The following is a 17,995-nucleotide window of genomic DNA, read 5'->3' as shown; positions in this document are numbered from 1 at the left end:
TTCCCGGCGTGGCCGGCACCGGAAGTTGAGGCGAGCTCCTCTCTGGCGGCGCCTCTCTATGGCGGGGCCGGGGCCTGCCGGCGCGGCCGGGGCCGCGCTGCCCGAGGCGGAGCGGCTCTTCCTGCGGCAGCACCCGCTCCTCAGCCTCGCGGAGCCGGGCAAGGTGGGGCTGGAGCCGGGCCGTGCGGGGCTGGGGGGGCGCCTCGAGGGCCGGGGCCGCCCCCGGAGCGCGGCCATGAGGGGGGGCTGGGAGCGCCTCCCTGAGGGGGTCGTGGGGGAGGCCGGGGCCGCGTCCCCTGAGGGGGGACAAGGCCGGCTGGCAGCAGGCCGGGAAGGTGCCCGCAGTTGGGCTCGGCCCCGGGGAGCTCCCTGGCCCGGAGGCTTCTCTCCCGCCGTGGAAGTCGGAGGAGGGCCGGGGAGGAGGACGCTGGTGGGAGCCTGGGGTCTCTCCTGCCCTCGCCAGCCCTGGGGCGATCCCCTGGGCCTCCCTGACCAGACATCGTTTTTCTTCAGGTGAGATGCAGGCTGACAGGCCACGAGATGCCATGTCGGCTGTCGGAGCTGCAGGCTTACACTAATGGCAAGAAGTATCAGCGGCTGATAAAGACAGCCAGAGAGTTCGACTATGGCAAGTTTGAGCCCCATATAGTGCCCAGCACAAAGAATCTGTACGTATTCTTCCTCTTGTGTGGTATGCTGCACACTTTGTTCAAATTCAGACATAAAGTGGTCAACCTTTACAAAGTTCTTGAGTCTTTATGGGTTTTGGGAGACTGGGAAAGTCTTTATAAAGTATTTATCAACTTTGAGCACAGTGCTTATAAGTGAGAAGTTATTGAGTGGTAGCACACTTAAACTCTGCCGCTGGCTCTTTCTTTCTTTCTGTGTCTGTCAGCCACCAGCTGTTTTGCAAGCTCACTCTCCGACACATCAACAAGTTGCCAGAGCACGTGCTGCGTCATGTCCAAGGGAAGCGCTATCAGAAGGCCCTAAAAACCTGTAAGTGGCTTTTCTGAAGGTACAACCAGCTAACTTTTTTTTCCCTGAGCTGCTTAGATTCCAGTAGCTCTACATGAAAGAAGGGGATACATTTTCTTTAGGCTGACAGTAATGTACTGCTGTTGCTGTGTGTGCTCCTCAGCTGGGAAGGAAGATGCCAGATGTAGGGAGCAATAGGCCTCTAGAAAATGCCTTGGAACGCCCTTACTTGAGAGGAGTGCTTCTAAAACTTCCCCAGAGAGGGTGGTTCACACGGCCAGCAGAGTCTCTGCATGAATGCCCTTCCCATCTTTCATGGTCCATAGCATCGCTGTAGATTACATGAATGTATATTAGAGTTGGAGCTTGACATGCTTTTGAGTTGCATTTAATATAAGCTAGAGTTGGAAATGAAAAGCAATGAGGTGACTGGGCAGCCTTGCTAAGTGCTGCCCGGCCCCTCGCGCTGTTAGATGAGGAGTGCCAGAAGGAAGGAGTGGAGTACGTCCCTGCCTGCTTGCGACAGAAGAAGCAGCGGACGCAGCACCCTGACGACCAAACGAACGGGAGCAGGCAGCCTTACAGAAAAGAGGAATTCTGGGAGCCAAAGTCCAGCGATGAGGACGGAGAGGAGACGGATGACAGCATGAGTGACCTGTATCCACGTGAGTGAGAACGTTGGTATCGTCTGTGTCCTGAAGGGAGTTTGTCCCTCACTTTCTCCTGGCTGCTTGTGTGCCGGCGGCACGTGACTTCCATCCAGTTGGGGGTTCTTGGGTTTCAGAAAAGCTTGCCACTGCCAAATAAGAAATAGCAGTTATTTCTAGGTAATAACCAGGGCTGGATCACATAAGGTGTGAGGGGAGGGATACAAGATCCACTGGGATTTGCTGCTACAGGTTTCTCTGCAGCAAGTGCTCCCGTCTGATGGGAGCTGGTCAGGCTGTCCTGCTGACTTCATCTGGAGACGCTGCCTTGCTGGAGGAGAGCAGACACAGAGCTGCCTGGGCTGAGCAGTTCCCACAACGGGGCTGGCGAGAGGCACGTTCCTCGTAAAACACATAAAAAATGTGTTTATTTCCCAGGTATTTCAGTAGTGACACGTATCTGCTCGGAGACTGGGAGCAGCTTGGCAAATCACCTTTAAGGTGCCCTCAAAGTAAAGTTAGGGGAAGGCAGAGCCTGTCTGCACAGGGAACTGATCCCGAGCTAAATCTTTGTATTTTAGCCGCACTCTTCCCAGAAAAAAGCCCCGCAGCTCCACAAACCACAAAGGGCAGCGATGATTTTGCAACAGACAGCGAGGACGAGGGGGCCAAGCAGAACGGTGACGCGAATGGAGAGGACGGCGGAAGAATGGATGTCAGCGGAGCAGTTGTTGGCAAAAAAAGGGGAAAGGTGGGAGTCACGCTGCCGCGTGGAACCGAGATCCCATCCCGTAGGTGTCTGTCTGATCTATTCCTGTCTGAGAGCCAGCAGAAGGTGCAAAGCTGTTCAGAATAGGCTTTCCCCGTGCGCCAGCCACTGCCTCGCATCCCGAGGCGTGAATTAGTACCAGTGAATGTTTATCCTGTCTGCTCTAACTAGGGATGTTCCTGCCTGTATAAATAGCTCGTCTTTGATGGGATCCTGCTGCACGCTCTCTTTAACAGGGAGACTGGAGAGCGTCTTGTGGGTTCTGTAGTCTTCCTCCCCATAAACACACGCACGCTAATTAAACCCTTTTGAAGTCACAGGGTCCTTCTAGACCCTTTTTCTGCCTCTTTTGAGGAGCTGGCCAGGTCCTGCCTTACAGGACATCCCTGATCCTTCTCAGTTTGGGAAGCAGGCAGATGTTACGTGCATAAAGACAGATAAACCTTTAATGCTCTAAGGCAGCCCCTGAGGAAGGGGCTGGATCCTTTATAACTGTATCAAACTGGAAAGTTACGGCTGGATGAAGTTCAGGCTCATTTCTACAGGGAGACCATCGCTGTTTGTAGCTCATGAAACCAGGTGCCTGTCAGAGAAAGGAACGTGAACTTGCAGGGCAGGGCAAGGAGACACCTGGCTGGCGCTGCGACCAGGGCTGCGCCTGTTCTGTCTCTGCTGGTAAAGGAGAGAAACCACACTCAGTTTCTCTTTAAGCTGTCTTGGGCAGGGCTGGATTTGGGTTTTGGAAATAAGCTGATTGATTAACTTTTTTTCTCTACAGAAACAGTCGGGCCCTTTAAAGAAGAAATTCAAGAGTCATCATCGAAAACCCAAGAACTTCAAGAAAGCAACCAACGGCAAATAAATTTTATGATAAATACATGGCCTGAAGCCTGCTGTGTAACAATTCCAGAGGGTGCACAAGACTGCCTGGAGGGTTTGCCCATTCCAGTTAACTGTTACAGCTGGGGAGAGGAACAGTAGGGTGGAATGAAGTTGTACTCTAACAGCCTCAAGCCACCCCCACCACGGGAAGGATGACTGCTGCAGCCAAGTACAGGCGGCCCGGAGCTCGGAGCTCTGTATGGAAAGGTGATTTTCAGTAGGTGGGAGAAAAAGCCCACAGGACCACTAGCCAGCATTTCCAGGCAGCCCATCTGCAGAGTGGCACCAGTCACACACGCCAGGTGGATACAAAGATGCCATTGTTTTATTTTGATTGTTTCCAAAAATCAAAACATTTTCAAACACAACTAAGGTACAAAATACAGCATAAAATGAGAATTTATACTTATTTCTTTTTCCACATAGAAAGCAAAAATATATTCAGAATGAATTCCAGAACACTTTGCAGAGCCAATTGATAGCTGACATCCTGCTTGTGAGAGCTTCTCAGCCACGGGGAGAGGTCACCCTATTTTTGGGAGATGCATGAATACAGCAGTGTATGTAGGAAACCAGAATCTTCCGCATCAGGACTCACAGTTAGTAAGTCTGCATATTGCGCTGCCTAGAAATATCTTATAATGCCCTCCACCTAACTCTGCCCCTTTAGTACTGAAGTGTTTCTGCTGCAAGGGACAGTACCGGTTCCTCTTCTGGGGCCTTTGGACAGAAAGGGGACTTGATTTTCACAGAGGACACTGGTCAATATTTCAGACTAGTCCGTCCTCCTAGACAGGACACAAAAGCTGAGAAAGCCAACTTAAGGGCTACTTAGAGGAGTTGTTTCTATCATTCCATTTATAAATACTATGAACATCAACAGCAGTTAAGATATCAGAGAATGGCTGCCTTGATGCAGTTCAAAACCATTCTAGGACCTGCAGTGAAACCAAGCAAAAGCATCCCGTGCTGCGTATCCGTACTGGAAGGACCAGTTCATTTTGCTATGAAGAGACAGGCACAGTGAACACCTGAGGTGAAAACTTCCCTTGCAAAACCTATTTAAAAAGAAAGCCTTCTGTGTAACCTGAACTTAAATGCTGGCTTCCCCGCCCATCTACCCCCACATACCAACACATTCCCTTCGGCAGCAGCACATCTTGCTACTACATAGGCTATTTTCCCCTTAAGATGAAATCACTGGTCTAGCATTCAACAGTGCTCTTCTATTTGTCATCTGTTCAGCCTAGTTTTCTCTCCTAAAATGCAACCGTTAAACTGAACTGTCCAGGTTAGTGTCCTTACCAGGAGACCCTGCTCAACAGCTCCTGCTGGAGGTGTTCAGCTGAATCACTCCTTGAACAAACAGCTGAGCAGCTTTCTCAAGGGAGACGACAGTGCAAGGAATCAGTGTCACCTCAGCAAGCTGGCAGGGCTCATGCTTTCTAGAATTCTTTCATGATCTAGTGAAACAGGTTCACCTAGCTGACTAGCAGAGGACAAAACACCTCCTCTGAGCAGCGCTAAGCATGTTCTTGGCACAGAGGTTGTGGCACTGAAGAGGTGAATACGGGGCCTTCCTCTCTCCTCGCCGTCATGCTGAGGAGTTCCTCTCTGAACATGCAAGTCACATCCCTGGCTGCTCATTCACTGCACAGGCTTTGCACTTGCATTCTTCAGCTATAACTTTATGCATATAGAGTTGAGAACCGGGGCTACGGCAGCACGCAGCTGACTTCCACGTTTCCTCCCTCCACATCTCAGGTATGGTCCGAGATGGCAGAGAGAAGGGGCTGCACTCGAGAGCTCAGCACCCCAGCTCCTCTACTGCGCGGCCAACTGGGACTTGTACAGCTGAGAGACTGACAGAAGTGAATCTAAGAAGCAAAGACTACAGATTAGAAGATTGACTGCTCTCATCTTGCATGTACTGAGTGCAGGCAAAAGGGGAGTTTCTGTAATTCTGAAGACATCTTCACCAATAACCTGCAATTCAGATATGAATTTGGGGTGTATATGGATGGCAGCTGGTTAATAGCAGAAAGGAGCTTTTATTATGGAACCTGCAGCACAGCTTGACTCCCTTCTTGGGAATTCAGGAGGGGCAACTTTAGGGAAAGAATGCTGAATAGAGTTCTTCTGGCACAGAATTTTAACAGAATCTAACATTCTGTCTCCTCAGGAGTATCTTCCCCCGCTTCCTTCTTGAAATCTGATTAGCCATACAGGATTCCTGATTAGCAATACAGGCTTCTCCCTTGTTCCCCTCAAGAGCAGAAGCGGGACATGTTACAAAACCCTCTCCCTCTTCTTACCTAGAGGGGGGGTACAGCTACTTTCAGGATTTTCTTTTTGCCTTCTATTTGGGGGCAGGAAAGACCTCCCCTCTTGTTAAACAAAATGGAATTACAGGCCTCTGAGCAGCAAAACAACAGTGATTTTTTTTTTTATGCTGCTTTCCACCTTGATAAGCAATGCTATAACCAGCAATGGAACTCCTTATGCACAAGAGTTTTGATGAGGGCAAGAAAGGGGATCCACTTTTTTAGTTATAGCTAGACCCCAACAGCACACTGAATGATACAGCTGTATCTGCTCACAGTACTTCAAATTTTAAAACACTGCTGACATTAAAGACAGCAACTGTTGTACTGCAACTCACTGAAGCATCAGCAAGATGCAGGTTCCTTGGGTTAGTTCCAAATCTAGGAAGTTAGAATAAGCCTAGGCAACATTCCTTGAAGAAATAGAATTTCATCTATTATATTACTGGTGCCACTGTAAATCAAATTCAAAACATCTGTGCCTTTAATAGGAAGGGGGCATGTACGTGTAAAATGCTGGCAGTTTTTGTTGAATCCATAGAGAATCAGTTCTGGACTTAATATCTTTTATGTCCCAAGAAGTGTTGCTATTCCTGTTACCACTCTTTTTTCTTCTCATCCATGGAGACTCCACCAGGGCCCAGTGCAACCACGAGAAGGAGCCCTCCAATTACAGACATGGTCTGGAAGAAATCGTATTTGAGGAAGTCGTGCATGGGCTTGTAGGCTGGGACGGTCCAGAAGGCATTGAAGTAGATGTTGATGCCAAAGAGCCAGATGACTAGAGTCAAGGCAGCCAGCTTAGTCTTGAAGCCAATTGCCACCAAGATAATCAGGGCTGTGCCCACAATGTTCTGCAGAATCTGCAAGGAAAAAAACCCACAAGCTTACATATGGGTCTTAAAATTGATACAGAAACATCAGAACAGAGCGTGGATATGTTCAGCAGACCAAATTGTCATGGCATAAATGATTTAATAACTTCTCCAAATATTAATTCTACTAAAAGATAGACTTAAATGATAAGCCTTGAGTAGGTCCTGCAGCCAATCTGGAAGTTGGTACTACATTCTAGTTCCTTAACTCATACTTTTAGGCTCAGATACTCACAGAAAAGAAGTTCATATCAAAGTGTAGCAGTGTCATGAACATGAGGACCAGCAGCACACGGCCCCCCAGCTGCATGTACTGCTTGGGAGAGCTTTCCCGCATGGTCGGGACACCAGCGAACATGCTCTTCCCCTCTGAGCGCGACTCTGCCAAAAGCAGCAGCAAGCCTCCCCCAAGGGCAAGGTTCCTACAGAAAGACAGAAATGGGGGGGGGGGGGGGGGGGGGGAGAAAAAAAAAAAAAAGCAGTTTATTAAACCTGTGCATCAGTGCAAGCTGACAGTTTCAACTCAGTAAGAATCTGCATGCTCGTGAGGAGTGACCTACTCTGCACCTTGCGATGCGTGTCTGCATTAGACTTCACAGCTGAAACAGCAGCACTGTACACAATGATTTACACAAGCCCATGTAGGCACGTACAGCCTGCCAGAGAAGTCCAGCACCCGCACCTCAGGCACAGTTGCTTAGCATCTGTTACCACGTGAATTTAGTTGTGCTGAAGTTATTCGGTACCTCAGGTTTAGCCATATATGCCAAAGTAGTTCAGAGGTTGCTTTGAGAAAACAGAACAGCAGTGCTGCTAAAAGAAGTTACACATTTACAGGGTTGTAGTAAGCCCAGAGTATAGTTCCCCTGCTGCCCCCTGCCCTGCCCTCAGAGGAGAGGGGTGAAAAGGTAACAGACAGCCATCACTCAGGATTTGACAAGAAAGCTCACGTTTAAGAACCCTGTCTTCTACTTAGTGAATGTGTTACGAGATTCAAAATCCCAGAAACCACTCTAATATCTACATTCTTTAGTTTTCTTGGAAAATGGCTTCAGTCATGCATAAGCACAGTTGCTATTTTACCCATTTAGGAAATAACAGCAGCTCACTGATCCAGTCTAGACAGCGGTCTGTGAGCTCTCAGCAAGGAGGTTCGCAGCAGAAACACTTAGATCCTAGCGGGTTAGGATTAGTCTTTCCTTTCTACAGCAGTGAGCCTGCTGTCTATGGTTTAACACAGACTGTACAGGTATTTTTAAGTGCTGTCATTTCTTGTTTAATGTAAATGCATCAGTTATAAAATCTTTCTAGTAAGTACTATGTACAAAGATCATCTCCTCTGACAGAGGGTGGCAGTGACAGACAACAGTTTTCATTCTGTTTTGATAAAAACTTTAAGAAGTAGACATACCTCATCAAGAACTTCAGGTCCCATAGAATGCTGTATGCAATAGTCTAGGCAAAGAAGAAAACAGGTTAAAACGCCATATAAATGACACTGAAGTTCTGAATTTATGTTATGATCTTAACCCTGTACTATCCACAGCAGAAGTCAATTAGAAGTACGCTATACTGAAGGAAACAAGGTAGGTTACATCAATGTGGTCCAATGAGTCAGTGTAAAACAGGGAATAGAAGCCAGAATTTGACTTGTGCTTTAGCCCCCACAAAGATTCGTTGGTTTTGAACAGGAAGGATGCTACTAGCTAGGATCCTTTGTGAAGGGAGAGTCCTTTCTAAGAGCTGTGTGCTGAAGGCCAAAGCAACTGCAAGTTCCACATTTGGTACGTTACTGACAGAGGTAAACTGCAAGTTACTTCTGCTAAATTGGTCAAGTATTGAAGCAACATCTCCAGCTGACTAATTGCAATTACAGGCAAGGATTAGGGGAGACATCAGAAGAACAGAAGCAGCAAAATAGTTCAATGCCATTGAGGACTGGCACTAGGCCAGGGTGGAGAAAAATTCCAGGGCTGCGAGTTGTATTTAAAGATATTTGTAGTACTGGGGCTAAGAGAGAAGATTTGAAAGATATGGTTTAGAAGGGCTGAAGACTTAAGCCTCCTACCTGTAATGCTATAATTCCAAACAGTCCAAAGCAGGCATATTGCACAAAGTTCCTACTCAGCACCAGGATACAGCCGCCTGAGTTGGGGAAATTGAACACAGTTACACTTCTACCTTGCACAGGAAAAGATGCTGCAGGAATGGTAGCTTGTTTTGAACTGAGCAGACTCTGATTTCTTTCGACTGTGCCACGGAGAACATCAGGCAGGAAATTTTAATGGCACACTGGCACAAATTGGTTTGAGAACCAAGAAGTTTTAGTGCATTTTAAAATATTTTATAATTCCGGAAGTATCTTTTATTTTACAAAGGGTAAGCACATGCTGAACGCAGTCCCCAACACACAGCACTGTACAGCAGCTATCAGTGTTAAAGCATTAAAAGAAGTTAAAAAGAAACTCAACTTATCATGGATTTGGTTTTTTTTTTTTTTTTTTTAATGAGATAACTGTTAGGGCAAACATGCTGCACTCCTTTTCCTTGAAAGCTTTTTGTTTTATATCCTTCTTCAAGCACTGACAGCCTTTGCCACTTTGACACAAGGACTGGTACCTACATTAAATTAAGCTGACTCTCTACACAAAAATATGACGGTAAAAAAAACCCCAGACACAAGGCAAGAAATTGGCAGAGCAATCAAGAACATAAACGGAAAAGAATTTTACTTCTCTCCATTTCTGATACCCTAAGTCCACCTAGCACACATAGAGAAGCTCTGCTGCTGGGATTATTTTGATTCCTGGGCTTTGAAAGCCTGACAGAAGCACCTCTCTCAGGCTTAAGTGTACCAACTGCGGGATAAGACTTTGCCATTGAGATTAATACCCATAAAACCAGCAGGCTGAGAAAGTCTTAGCACTGCCCTGTTTAAGAAAATATGAGTATTTCATTTAGAGAATTCAGGGTGCGTGGTATGTGTTTATAAATCCGTGTACAGAATTGAAAACAGATTGTCCTAATGGATTCTTGGCATCTCTGACTCAGAGATAGCATGTCACAATAAATTCTCTAAGACTTCTTCCAGGAAAGGCTGAAGCAGGTCAATTAAGAGTTCTTTTCATTCAGCCCATGTAGTGTTATCAGGTCTAAGCTGTCAGTGGCTATTAAGAAATCAGTGAGGCGTCCCACGCTTACATGATTCACAGTGCTTACATGAGCCAGGGTGGCAGACACACTGGAGTGCTCTGGCATCCACCTTAACAGCCTTAGAGCCACTTACTCAGCTGTCCGAAGAGATTTATGAACACAAAGATGGAGGCCAGGAAATAGCCACAGTTCCATGTGCCATCAATGTAATCCCTCTGTTCACTCCACTGGAACCACATGCGGATGCCGTCCTCCAGGAAGGTGCTGATCAGGCACAGGCGGGCCACGTGAGGGAGGTACTGCTTCGTCACCCTCAGGAACTGCATGGGCAGACAGCATCATTAGCAGGGAAGGAAGGCAAGGTGATACTCAAGGCATAACAGATCCATGCACTCTGCAGCCTCTGAGGTCAGCAGTTCCCATGCACACAGGGTCATCAGCATCTAGAGAAACGCATACTTGGGACTTGGATTTAATGAAATTCTTCTCCGCTCCAGTTTGAGAACACTTGGGAGCAGTGGGGAAACCTTTTGTCATGCTCCACCCAAAAAGCATTTTGGACTCCAAGGACTGGGAGAAAAGCAGACTCCAGCAGCCCCTTTCTATGCAGTAAGAACTGTGTTTTGATGGAGCTCTTACTAGATGAAGGCTGACCTTGGTTTTAGTTTGTCTATCTCAGGGTTTCATGTTACAGCTCAACTATCAGATAGCCGGGAGCTGAAAGGGCAATCCTACTCCCACCCACATACTCAGGCACTCAACACCCTGTAACAAACTGATTCAGGGAATCAGGCTGACAGAAGACTAATTCTGTACAAATTAAACAACTTTAATAAGCTTTCTGCCAAGCTAGTTCCCTCTAACAGCTCCGAAAAGCAACAGTGCAAAGCACATGTACTTGTGGAGCAGCAGCAGCTGTTGGATCAGCATAGCCATTGCATGAATTGCACCCTCTACCCTCTATGCAAGTATACACAGTTTCTACTTCCATTAAAAACAGCATCCTCTGCAGAAAGAAAATAGGCATTTATATATACAATGCAGTGTGGTAGTTAAAAGGAAATTATATCATCACGCAACAGATGCTGAGCCTTAACTCTTGGGAATGCAAGATGTACCTGGTCCCACATTCCCCTCCATCCTGGAAACTCCCTGGTTAGCTTGCTCTACAATTACAATAATTATAAAGGCACAAACACCGAATTGCCAAGGAGGGTCTAGACTAGTGTGCTCTACAGGACTGTGAGGTGCACAGGAAAACTTACTGCCTCTAGATTGTGACAAGCACTTAACTGTCACCCAGTTTCCTAAGCAGCACTGGTTATTACTTAATGGAGACTTCCACTAGGATTTGCATTGTCACTCTGAATGCAAGCTAGCACCCGGCTGGCCCATTTCTTGCACGGGTTCAGCTTCGCCAGATCACCAGAAGGACACATTTGGAGTCAGTGTATGCTACTGTTTGAGTAAGCACAATCTGGTAAGAAACAAATGTAAATTTAATCTAAAACTAACTAGAAGATTATCCAGCAGGTTTCTACCTTCAGATGACAGGAGCAGTTTGGGCAGGTGGACACTTGTGAAAGTAGATGCCTATGCCACAAGCCTTCACACAGAATTGCCAGACTCCGCAGAGATCCCTGCGTTAGAACTAGGAGGAGGAGCCTTTTAACAAAACCCCAGTATCCCCCCCCCCCCCAATTCAATGTGTTGTAAGGCACATTGATTCATACAGTTTATGCAATATTAGAATAGTTCAAGCATGAAAAGGGGTGGGGGAACCCACATGTCTATAGGTGTCTTCCAGACAGCATTGAACTATAATATAAAAAATGGACAGAAAAGGCACACAAACCTTTTCTTTCATAATTCAGTATTTACACCGACTTCAGGTCAGACAATACAGCTCATGGGTTTCTTTCTGGGCAGAATCTTTTTTTAAAGTTCTGGCAGCATTGCATGCTCTCAGTATATATACGAGTGTGGAGAAAGGAGACTAAAGCCATTCCTGAAAGTTTATTCTTGCCACAGTAATTAGTAAATACTAAAGGCTGTTCCAAATCCTATGCAAATGAAAAGCCTTGCTTACTGTGTAACTGAAGATTATCACAAGAAAAAAAAAATCCAGCAAACATGCTTAATAGTTAATTATATTGGAACAAACTACACTAGTTGTACTGCATGCATCCAGAGTCTAAGGGTCAAGATTCAAGTCAATCAAGTGCATTTTAAGTGCAGCTGTACTCTGACTCAGGGCTGCCACTTCAGGCTTTTTTAGACCATGTCAACAGTTGGATGAATGAGTCAGAAGAAAATTTGTGATCTTTGTCACTAAATGAGACACACATCTTGGTTTACAGCTTTCTTCCCTCCTGGATTTAACTGTGTGTTTGAGCAAACTTGCTGAGGAATACTGAGGATGAAGTTGTTCTGGAAATAGTACAAAACCACAAGTGGTTTGTAAAGTAAGTCTGCCTTGTCAAGACACAGAACAGGCACCTTTGGTCTAGAAGGAAATGGAAGAGCACAAGTGCTGGGCATCTGTAGGAAAAGAAAAAAACACTGCTGTGGAAAGGCTGAAAAAAGCAGCAAACATTAGAGACGATACCTGCCTCCAGGGCTCATCTTTGTTGTTTTGAAATGGGTCATGTGAGCCGATCTCATCTTCCCTTTCCCTGAAACCAAACAACTGCCAACAGTCCAGGTGAAGAAGCCAAGAAGGCATTTAACATTTACCTGTTCTCGTGGCATACGGAGAGAATTTAACGCTACCTATTAAACATGAGCGTGTGCATCCAATCAGCTTAAGACAAGTCAGAAAGACTGAAGCCTAAGGCAGCTGCAGTGCTAAGCAACCTTATGACACACATCAGCTCTGGACATCCGTAACTCATGTAGCTGCATTTACTTCGCTACACACAAGTTGAAACCCCAGTACACAGCAAGCTTGAAGTAAAAAAAGCTTCAGAAAGACTGTATGAACAAAAACCCAAGCCAAAGAACAACTAGCCATGGAGATCCAAAGAGAAAGGAAGAAAACAGTTACATGATAACCACAAGAAGAGAACATAAAATCACTTGATGTCTGTTACCTGTTATGATTAGAGGATTTGAGAATAAATCACCCAAGTAATTTAACTAAGGGCATAGTAACTTACAAGAAACAGGAGATCTCTAGAAGTGGGACTCAACTAATAGTACCAAACACCCTGGTTTTGTCCCTACACACCACTAGCAACATGTGGCCCAAATGCTGTACCCTGAGACCACTTCCTACTTCCTTTATGATTCACATAGATAAAAGCAGCACATATGGGAAACTTGGTAGCTGCAGCAATAAACACATCCAACTAAGACATGGGACTTGAAACGGGCGCTCCACTAAGCACAATACATGTAAGCCAAAACAAATCTGCCGAGATTGATGGAGGTGGCAGTGTTAAACTCATGACATGAAGTAATTGGATGGCTTATTCTGCTACGGGCTTTGCATCAACTGTTCTTAGCACATACTGCCTCCTTGCAAGAGGCAAAACATCTTGAGAAAAGACAACAAAATGCTAAAGTAAAACTATTTTAAAGAAGAACAGCTGGTTCTGTGTTGCTGGCCAAGTCACTAACATACACCAGAGGGGCTTTGTGTTGCCACTTCCCCCTCTAACAGGATTAGGAAGGCAAAGATAAGATTTAAATGCTCCTCTTTGCTTAACAAACAAAGATGCACAAGGGGATCCAGGGATCCCTAAATCAAATCTCTGCTCAAAACCCATTTTTCAAAAGGAGGCTTGATATATTCAAACCCATAAAGAGGCCTGCCCAAAGAGAGGTAACAAAGTGATTCTGTTTTGACTCTTACCATGCTTTCCAAACTGCATCCCACCTCCAACAGTCTCAAATTTGTTACAAATCCAGACCATTTTATTAAAAGCGTACATACCATACCATAATTACAGGTATTTTAAGGCCAATACACAGCCAGGAGTTGGGAATTTGTGTGTCACCTAGGTATATTCTGTGTGTTCTTGGATCAGGGAAGTTATGATCATGGTGATGTTGAACAGCAGTCTGCTAATCTACACAGAAAGCCCTCCTGTGGGCTGCACAGCATTATTAGTCTAGAGCTTTTGATAAAAGCTTATTCCAAATATCTAGCTTGTATTCATTTAAGGGATTGCTTTGTTCTGGGATGACAGAGACTGCTAGCAGCCTGGGACACCAGTGATCTTTTTGGAATAGGATGCTCAATCTTCTGGCAGAGAGAAAAAAAAAATCACTTCCTTTCACCAACCTATGTATATCCACTTAAGGAGATCCCACCTAGTAATCACAAGGACAGCAACGCCCATCACATTGGGCTAATCAATGTCTGCAAGTTATTTGTGAAAACTGGGAACAGAGGCTTTCCTGCTTATTTCAAAAAGCAAGAGAGCTCTGACCACTAGAACACTGCCAGCAGTCTTAATCAGGTTTTTAATTGCAGGAAAATTTCTCATGACAATCCTTTTCACTCCTAAAGTGTGCTGTATACCAATTCCCTTTCCCAAAAGGCTATTTATTAATAAATCCCATTTTAAAGATTTGATTAGTCATATATTGCATTTTGCTATCTCTCTTCATGGGAAGATTCTTTCCCAGCCCAACCAGAATAAGCTATTTGGCTTATAACAATAAAGGATCAGTGCACTGACATGACTACATTACCGAGAGAGTTTCCAAATTCAGTTTTTTAATATAAAACACAAAAAAGTTCAGACTGACAATTAAACATTTTCTTCTCCCTTCTGTTTTCTGCAAAATAGGATATAGAGATGTTAGAATTAGCTGAACAACGTGCATCAGCATTTATGTTGGAAAATTAAATAAAACCTCCAGAGTCTGGTTCTCCCTTGGAGTCCTTTCACTGCAGTACAATGACTCAATAGTCTCCTTGCATCTTTGCCCATATTTTTTTTTCAGAATGGCAGAAATACCAGGCACCCACATTCCTAAAGATTATTACAGACACCAGAAAAGTTGCTTGCAGTCTTCATAAGAGGGAGCAGATCTCGGAGGACAGACAACCAGTTCTATAACCCTGAACAATCAGTACAGGCCCCAGATACAGCTATTTTCAGTATGATGTCAGCAATACACAGCGACTGCAATGAAGGGCTTAGCATGTAACATTACAACAAGTATTACTCAAAACGGGCTTAACTTTTGAGTATGCAAATTATTTAATTAATAACATCGGGCTGGTGTTATGGGGCTTAAAAACAAACCAACCCATAAAGCCTGTAGCTCGGCATCGTTCTGAACCAAGATCCTGATTTCCTTGCACTGTGTATCACCTAGATTTTAAGAACCCTTAATAGCTTTTCCTGCCCTCCCCAATATCTAATAAGTTGCCTTCTCTGAAATCAACAGGACAACCACCCCCCAACACCCACCAAGTAGCCATCTCCTCTGCTGCAGTCCTTGGAAGCTGCTAACAGCTCAGAGCAGAACAGCTCGCCAGCCACGCTGCGCACCTGCAGGCTACAAACTCATGTTACAGCCAAGCTAAACTAATGGCTAGTTCTCATCACAAGTGATCCCACCACCAGCATTGGTGCTCACTTGACCTAAACAATGAGATAATTGGAACCAACAGAAAAAGTCAACTCAATTTTTCCTCCTGCCAGCTCAGTGCTAGTGTGACAGAAGAGGGGAACGTAGCCTTGGGAGAAGTAGGACAACCCCTTTCACTGATAGCTAGCTGTCAGGCTAGCTTAGCTGCCTTGTAAGACCACGTCTTCAGTGCACTAGTTCACCTCTGGATTAAGAGCCACTTGTTACTACTGAGTATCTTGACACGTAAGGCATAATCTGCTAACTCGAAGGGAAATTACAGTATTTGAGAAAAGTTAAGTTTTAGTGTTTAAATGTAAGGAACAGATTATTCTTGCTTTTGTAAGAGCCATTCAGGATTTACTGATAAGCCATGGAAGTAGCTGTACCATTTCCCACAGGGCTTTTATGCTACAGAAATTAAGGCTCATTAGGTCTTGAACACTAGTACAGGGCGTGGAGAAAGCAAGGATATCACTGAGAATGCATTCAGCTCCCAGAACAGCCATTGTCCAGCTTCACTACCTCCGCCTCCATCAAGGGAAGTTTCAACATAATTTCAGTCCAAATGTTCCAAGTACTTTTTTAATCCAAGATGAACTAACACTTTCCATAATGCAAAGTGTTAACTTCGCAATATATATATATATCAAAGGTTATTGTTTAATAAATCTCTCCACTCCTGCACTGGTGTGATACGGATTTTTACCAGCATACACAGTACTGAATCAATTGAGCTACAAGGCAGCTATTTGGAGGCAGAATTATCAAAGGAGTTAGTTACTTGGAAAGCCATAAAAATTGTTTTGCAATCTGATGGGTAAGCATATGCAAACACTCCAAATTCTGCAGCTAAAGGAAAGACTCATCTTTAAATAGAATGTGGCCCAGCACAAATAAAGTTGTGCCATTTAAAATTCATTTCAGGAGGAAGCAAACAGCATTTTAAATGGACAAAAGAGCTTTCAGCAGTATGAAAAAAGGGTGTTAAAGACATCTAGAAATAGTCACACAGGAATAAATAGAGAGGTGTTATAAGAAGGTCAGGACAAGTGTTGTAAATTTTGGCAAATAATTTAAAGACTATAGTGATAGTTTACTTTCTCCTCTAAAAGGAGTGAGAGGAGAAGGTAAACATGATGAAGATGATCCAGACACCCCTGAAATTGAATACTCCACACACCATAAGAAGCTCTGTCTCTAAAACGACTCTTCCATCTGGGGGTGGGGAGGAAGTGCAGAACAGGTTTTCCCAGTGAGACTCGGTTAAAGACACAGAAGCAGCACAGCCCCCTCAGAGCCGTGATGTGTTATCGTGCACCGCACAACTCACACTGCTTCAATAGGCAGAGTTGTAGTACCAGGCAGAATCAGATTTTCCAGAGAACTTGCTACATATGATTAAACAGTACCTCTTATTTTCAATTAGATGAATCACCATGACAGTGAAGATCTTTCTGACACCATCACCAGCAAATCAACTACTTACACTCCAAATATTCCTGCTCTCACATATAGCAAGAGATCACAAACTTCTACTTAACAGAGAAATCTGTAAGGGCCTCCACTGAAACAAATGTAAAGAGGATTACAAGACAGCATCAGTTTATTTGCTTTCCTTTTGCCCCAATTTTAAGCACAGTACTGTGGTGCTGGCAAACCTCTTCCAGTTTAGGTTTCTAGATATCAGTCAGGGTTTAGATTTTTGCTTTCCTGTCACTATCACCCCACCCTGGTTTCCCACACCCCGGACGGCTTGCAAGAAGAGGAGAGCAGCTCGGCCTCCTACTCTCCTTCCATTTATTCGCTCCCAGGGAGAAGCCCAGCTCCCAAGGAGAACTCGGCTGCTCCGCTGTACGGGCTGCCCGAGAGCAGCCGCAGAGCTCGCACGAAGGCAGGGGGCAGCCATTCCCGCGGGGCCTGCACCGGCCGCCCCCACCCCGGCGGGGGGCCGGGCCCCCAGGCTCCCCTCAGAGGCGGCGCGGCCGAGGATGCCCACAGCCCCGCCGGGGGGGGGGGCAGGCCCCGAGGCGGCGACCCCGCGCCGGGCCGCCGCCATCCCCACCTGCGGCCCAGCCGGGCCCCTCAGGGCGGCGGCCTAACCCCCCTCCTCAGCGCGGGGCCCGCCGAGCCGCCCCCTCACAGCCGGCCCCAGCGCCCGAGGAAGCGGCCCAGCGGACAAAGGCCGCCCGGCCGGAGGAGAAGGAGGGAAGGCAGGCAGGCACGTACCTGGTCCGCGAAGTCCTCAGCGGTGCTCATGATATCGTTCTGGCCCATAGCGGCGGGAGGGAGGGGTGCTGCCGGGTGCTGCGCGCCTCGGAGCCCGGCCTCGGTCTGAGGGAGGGCGGCGGGAAGGGCGGGCGGGCGTGAGGGAGCGCCGGGCCGGGCCGCGCCGCCGCTCGGCTGCTGCTGCCACGTAGGCCAGCCCTTAAAGGCGCCGCGCGGGCGGCAGCGCCGGCGCACGCGGGGCGGGGCCGCCCCTCCCTCCCGCGGGCAGCGCCCCGCCCCTCCCGCCCCGCCCCCTTAAAGGGGCCGCGCCGCCCGTGGGGGAAACGCCCCGGAGGGGGTCGGTCGGTGGGGATGGTGTCCGGTCCCCGCTTCTGCCTCCGCCCGCGGGTTTATAGTGGCGCTTTTTTGGTCTGAAAGTGTAGTTTTAGGGAACGGGGAAGCGCCCCTGTGCTGCTGGGCACCTACGGCTGAGGGGCCGCTCTCGCCCTGGGCCTAGGGGTCCCTCCACACCCGCCGCCTGTCCCGCCTCACTGGGAGGCCGGGCCTTGT

At 46.7% G+C, this 17,995-nt stretch overlaps 2 protein-coding genes across 4 annotated transcripts; one reads left to right on the top strand and one right to left on the bottom strand.

Annotated features, from left to right (window-relative positions):
* Positions 1–8: 8 nt before the first annotated feature.
* SURF2 (surfeit 2) lies at positions 9–3,272 on the top strand. Its single transcript, XM_082327433.1, has 6 exons — positions 9–163; positions 514–668; positions 896–999; positions 1,452–1,643; positions 2,207–2,376; positions 3,173–3,272. The coding sequence occupies exons 1-6, from the start codon at positions 59–61 to the stop codon at positions 3,254–3,256; spliced, it is 810 nt and encodes a 269-aa protein (XP_082183559.1). The 5' UTR covers positions 9–58; the 3' UTR covers positions 3,257–3,272.
* SURF4 (surfeit 4) lies at positions 1,654–17,620 on the bottom strand. 3 transcript variants are annotated; one of them, XR_014229830.1, is made up of 7 exons: positions 17,447–17,620; positions 9,762–9,948; positions 8,544–8,620; positions 7,887–7,930; positions 6,711–6,897; positions 4,582–6,463; positions 1,654–1,774 (listed from the first exon to the last, which is right to left on the bottom strand). XR_014229830.1 is itself a non-coding variant. In XM_082327425.1 (7 exons), exons 1-7 carry the CDS (start codon positions 17,492–17,494, stop codon positions 1,759–1,761), a joined length of 822 nt encoding a protein of 273 aa, XP_082183551.1. In that variant the 5' UTR covers positions 17,495–17,620; the 3' UTR covers positions 1,654–1,758. The 3 variants fall into 3 exon arrangements, 2 of the variants coding, with proteins under 2 accessions (XP_082183551.1, XP_082183552.1); XM_082327425.1 differs by having other exon boundaries at positions 6,201–6,463; XM_082327426.1 differs by lacking the exon at positions 17,447–17,620 and adding an exon at positions 12,128–12,368 and having other exon boundaries at positions 6,201–6,463.
* Positions 17,621–17,995: the final 375 nt, after the last annotated feature.

Source organism: Platalea leucorodia, assembly GCF_965183815.1.
Source record: "Platalea leucorodia genome assembly, chromosome: 15".
In the NCBI taxonomy this organism is placed as follows: Eukaryota; Metazoa; Chordata; class Aves; order Pelecaniformes; family Threskiornithidae; genus Platalea; species Platalea leucorodia.
Note: the sequence above shows the minus strand (reverse complement) of the source record. Positions and strands in the feature narration are given on the sequence as shown.

Coding starts and splice junctions, on each gene's coding strand:
- SURF2 (XM_082327433.1), top strand. CDS start 59: ATGGCGGGGCCGGGGCCTGCCGGCGCGGCCGGGGCCGCGCTGCCCGAG. Junction 669..895: donor GTGCCCAGCACAAAGAATCT/GTACGTATTCTT, acceptor TGTGTCTGTCAG/CCACCAGCTGTTTTGCAAGC. Junction 1,000..1,451: donor TCAGAAGGCCCTAAAAACCT/GTAAGTGGCTTT, acceptor TCGCGCTGTTAG/ATGAGGAGTGCCAGAAGGAA.
- SURF4 (XM_082327425.1), bottom strand. CDS start 17,494: ATGGGCCAGAACGATATCATGAGCACCGCTGAGGACTTCGCGGACCAG. Junction 9,949..17,446: donor CTGAGGACTTCGCGGACCAG/GTACGTGCCTGC, acceptor CTGCCCATGCAG/TTCCTGAGGGTGACGAAGCA. Junction 6,898..7,886: donor GACCTGAAGTTCTTGATGAG/GTATGTCTACTT, acceptor GTCTTTCTGTAG/GAACCTTGCCCTTGGGGGAG.